The 4,667-nt window shown below is 41.1% G+C and overlaps 1 protein-coding gene across 3 annotated transcripts; it reads left to right on the plus strand.

Annotated features, from left to right (window-relative positions):
- LOC115813599 (tripartite motif-containing protein 16-like) lies at positions 1–4,590 on the plus strand. Of its 3 annotated transcripts, none has more exons than XM_030776102.1 (6): positions 1–594; positions 2,376–2,471; positions 2,714–2,947; positions 3,207–3,367; positions 3,474–3,517; positions 4,055–4,590. In XM_030776102.1, the coding sequence occupies exons 1-6, from the start codon at positions 1–3 to the stop codon at positions 4,588–4,590; spliced, it is 1,665 nt and encodes a 554-aa protein (XP_030631962.1). The 3 variants fall into 3 exon arrangements, with proteins under 3 accessions (XP_030631962.1, XP_030631961.1, XP_030631963.1); XM_030776101.1 differs by having other exon boundaries at positions 3,207–3,363; positions 3,467–3,517; XM_030776103.1 differs by having other exon boundaries at positions 3,207–3,330; positions 3,467–3,517.
- Positions 4,591–4,667: the final 77 nt, after the last annotated feature.

Consider the following 4,667-nt stretch of genomic DNA (forward strand, 5'->3'; position numbering starts at 1 on the left):
ATGTCAGATGCCAGTATTTCAGAGTTTCAGGACCAGTTCGTGTGTCCAGTCTGTCTGGATCTCCTTAAGGATCCTGTGACTATTCCTTGTGGACACAGTTACTGTATGGGCTGTATTAAGGGCTGCTGGGATCAGGATGATCAGAAGGGAGTCTACAGCTGCCCCCAGTGCAGAGAGACCTTCACTCCAAGACCAGTTCTGGGTAAAAACACCATACTGGCTAAAGTGGTGGAGAAACTGAAGAAGACAGGACTCCGAGTTTCTGCTCCTCCTGCTCACTGTTATGCAGGACCTGGAGATGTGGAGTGTGATTTTTGCATTGGGAAGAAAAAAAAAGCCATCAAGTCCTGTCTGACATGTCTGGCTTCATACTGTCAGACTCACCTCCAGCCTCACTATGAATCTCCTGCCTTCCAGAAACACACGCTGGTCAAAGCCTCCACACAACTACAGGACAAGATCTGTAACCGTCACAACAAACTGATAGAACTTTGGTGTCAAACCGACCATCAGTTCCTGTGTTATCTGTGTATGGTGGATGAACACAGAGATCATAAAAGAGCATCAGTGGCAGCAGAGAGGACTGAAAGACAGGTATGTGCAGGGACTTCCCTTACAGCTCAATGAGAATGTTAGTTAGAGTCTAATTACCATCTGGATTTGGTCAAATCAGAGGCTGTTTATCTTCACATAAATTTCTGAATGACCAATTTAATTGTTATTGTTCTCTGATGGTATGAGGGGCATACATTTTTAACTTTAATCAGACAACACTAGTGTTGGAAGTAACGCATTGATGTAATTCCTCAGCTTTTGGCAGTAATGAGTAATGTAACTAATTACTTTTTCAAATTAAATTACACAATCACAATTACTGATATTTGAAAGGGCTTACTTTGTCTTGCGTGAAAATATTAATGGAAGACTTGAACAGACAAATGAAGCCTATTCCCCTAATGTCCTGTTTATGATCTAATGTCACCCAACCTTATGGCGCTGCAGTGAATGAATGAATGAATCATAGTGGTGGGCAAAGCGAGGCTTTGTGAAACACTGAAACGTTCGAAGCAATTGTGCCGGAAGTTTCCAAATAATCAGACACCCATCTCCACGGTGACACCTACTGGCCACTTTTACTATCTTCACATCTTGATAATGCTGTTCTGTAAAACAACGACTCAGACAAGCGGTGACAAGTTCTAAACTACTTATTATTCTGGTGGGTTATGCCAGGCTATTAATACATTTGATCAATATATATTTTGGAGAAATCACCATACAACGAATAAAGAAACAAAAGCTTTAAGGTTGTCAGAGACACCAAATTGGGACTGTAATGAACAGTGTGCTTCAATAAATATTTACTTTTTTCTGTTGTGTTTATTAACATCTGTAAGGCTATTACAACAACCATCCTGATACCTCTGGCTACACTTCACCAAAATGGTGACGTCCCAAATTACTACCTGTAACATTAAAGCTTAAGACATAGAAACAGATATCCCCCAAACACCAGTAAACATCCCCTAAATAAGTCAGTAGTAAAGCTTGAATGTGATCAAATGAGACTCCCTGGAAAAAGATATCATAGCACTTTCCTGAGTAAATATGAGTGGAAGCAGCTGTTAAAATTGTCTTTTGCTTCAATTGGTTCAACGTACAGATCTTTGACCGTTGAAATTTCAATGCTGATTTATGAGTATTTTGCTAACATTTCTACAGACATTAGCATCAAATGTTGTTTCAACGTTTTTACAACCACATTTCAACGTTGAAGGTCGGTCACGTGCCGGCTGCGTTGACAATTATTTTGCTATCATGGGAAAACGGTTGTTTTCTCAAGATCTCGAATTATTTATGTCATTATCTTAGGAAAGAAAATTTCGTTATTTCAGAATAATGTTATAAATAAGTCAAGATCTTGGGAAAACAGAATCTAAATAAAATGTAAATTCATGGCATCTTAGGGCTGTCATAAATTGGGATGTGTTTGCTTTACAAAATAGGGATATATGCCCAGTAACATATGAATAAATTACAAGCCTACCTTTTCAAAAGGGTATAAGCTTGAACCAAATGTAAAGTTTTGCCCTACCTCATTTTGCACTGGGGGCATGGTTGCGAAAACAGCAAGCAAGTTTGTTTGGCTATCCCGCTTGTCACCTAGCTCGAAAGTTCGAGTACTTAAATGAAGGACTATAGTGGCCTATTTGCCCCAAGCAGAGCCTTTGAGAGAGATACTCTTACATCACTGAGTATAGCTCTTAACCCAAAGAATGACTTCTGGGGGCCACACTGTGGTAAACTATGAGTTATAACCATAAATAGATACAGTCTCTGACCATGACGTTGTATCATCTTATGTTCACACACAGAAACAGTTGGGAGAAACTCAGAGGAAAGCCCAGCAGAGAATCCAGGAGAGAGAGAAGGAGGTGCAGGAGCTGAGAAAGGCTGTGGAGTCTCTGAGGGTGAGTGTTGAACAGAGGAGAAGACAAGAGCTGGCTGCTGGAGGAGTCATTTGAGGGCTCAGTCAGGGCTCTCCTCCAGTCAGTCAGTGAGGAGTCCAGTGTTGGGCTACTGTCCAATCCCACTGAGTCACAGTGTAGGGAACAGACTGGCTGAGTAAGAGCTGAGTGAAGTGTGTGATTGTAATGAACCCCTCTCCTCTGTGTGTGTGTGTGTGTGTGTGTGTGTGTGTGTCTCCTAACAGCGCTCTGCACAGGCAGCAGTGGAAGACAGTGAGAGTATCTTTACTGAGCTGATCCGCTCCATTGAGAGAAGGTGTTGTGAGGTGACAGAACTGATCAGAGATCAGGAGAGGAGTGAATTGAGTTGGGCTGAAGGAGTCCTGGAGCGACTGGAGCAGGAGATTTCTGATCTGAGGAGGATCGATGCTGAACTGGAGCAGCTTTCATACACAGAGGATCACATTCATTTCCTCCAGGTAACAGTGGAGGACAAAGTGTTCCTTTAAATTACAGTGCTTGAATTCACTTGTTTGTGTGTGTGTGTGTGCGCGCGCGCGCATGTGTGTGTATACAGTTTTCCATGTCTGCTCTCTCCCCTTGCATCTAGAACTGCTTCACTTCTCAGTCAAAAATGTTTTTAAACTGTATAATGTTGTTTCTGTACTAAGTACAAAATTTTGAACTTGTGTTTTTCTATGTGTGTGTGTGTGTGTGTGTGTATGTGTGTGTGTGTAGAGTATCCTGTCTCTCTGTGGTCCTGGATCAGAAGATTTACCCAGCATCACTGTCAGTCCACACCTCTCCTTTGCTGATGTAGGAAAATCTGTCTGTCAGCTGGGAGACCAACTAGAGGATTTCTGTAAGGAGGAGATTGGAAGACTTTCTAAACAAGGTTTGGGAATTTAGATATTGTTACTGAAATCTTATAACAATTCTTTATTTTCAAAATCAGTTTAATGGTGATGAGGTGAATAATCAGTCCCTGTCTCCTATAGTGGCCAAAACTATTCTTCTTCAACCCAGGACAAGGGAAGAGTTCTTACTCTGTGAGTAACACAGTCATGCACTGCACTCATACACACACAGAAAAAAACCTTGCTTGAAACTGAAATTACATACGTGTGTGTGTTTGTCAGACAGAGTGAGGGAGAGAGAGCAAGAGACACTGATACACACACACACACACACAAAAAAACATGGACACACAAATACACACATGCACCTGTTATTTATTACATTTAAACACTGGTGAAAAAAGAGAGAAAAAGAGAAAAAGAGAGAGAAAAAACTGTTTGGTGTTTATCATGATCCTGTAAAGAGAGGGAATTAAATGTACATTAAACAGAGATAATGAGAAGGACTATCTATAAGATCTATAAGTGACAAAAAGGTGAGGTGATTAGAAAAACAGTATGTGATTTCAAAATTTGCATTTAATATAATGAAATGCCAGGTTATCATATAGTGAATGTTACACTTCATTAATGTCTTTTTTAATGTTTTTCATTGATTCCAGTCATTTCAGTTTTCATTTTTACCATACTTCATGTTCATCTGTCATTTTTATTCCTCAACTTCACCAGATTCCTGCGATCTCACACTGGATCTCAACACAGTAAATAAACACCTCTGTCTGTCTGAGGGGAACAGAATGGTGACACAGAGTGACAGAGTCCAGTCATATCCTGATCATCCAAAGAGATTTGATGGGTGTTGTCAGGTGTTGTGTGGAGAGAGTGTGTCTGCACGCTGTTACTGGGAGACTGAGTGGAGTGGGGATTATGGGGTTTACATATCAGTGTCATACAAAGACATCAGGAGGAAAGGAGGTGGTTTTGACTGTAGGTTTGGACATAATCATCAGTCCTGGAGTTTGTTCTGTTCTCCCTCCAGTTACTCATTCAGACACAATAATGAGGAGACTAAACTCCCCATAGTTCCCAGTTCCTCCAGAATAGGAGTGTATGTGGACCACAGGGCAGGAACTCTGTCCTTCTACAGCGTCTCTGACACAATGACCCTCCTCCACAGAGTCCAGACCACATTCACTCAGCCCCTCTGTCCTGGGTTTAGTGTCGGTTTTTTGTCAACAGTGAGGTTATGCCACCATCCAAAATAAGTAAAATCAGAATGGTCCAGTTCTGATCATGATGTTAAATGACACATTTGTATTATCAGATGACAAGCACGATGTAG

The sequence above is a fragment of the Chanos chanos genome, chromosome 6 (assembly GCF_902362185.1).
Source record: "Chanos chanos chromosome 6, fChaCha1.1, whole genome shotgun sequence".
In the NCBI taxonomy this organism is placed as follows: Eukaryota; Metazoa; Chordata; class Actinopteri; order Gonorynchiformes; family Chanidae; genus Chanos; species Chanos chanos.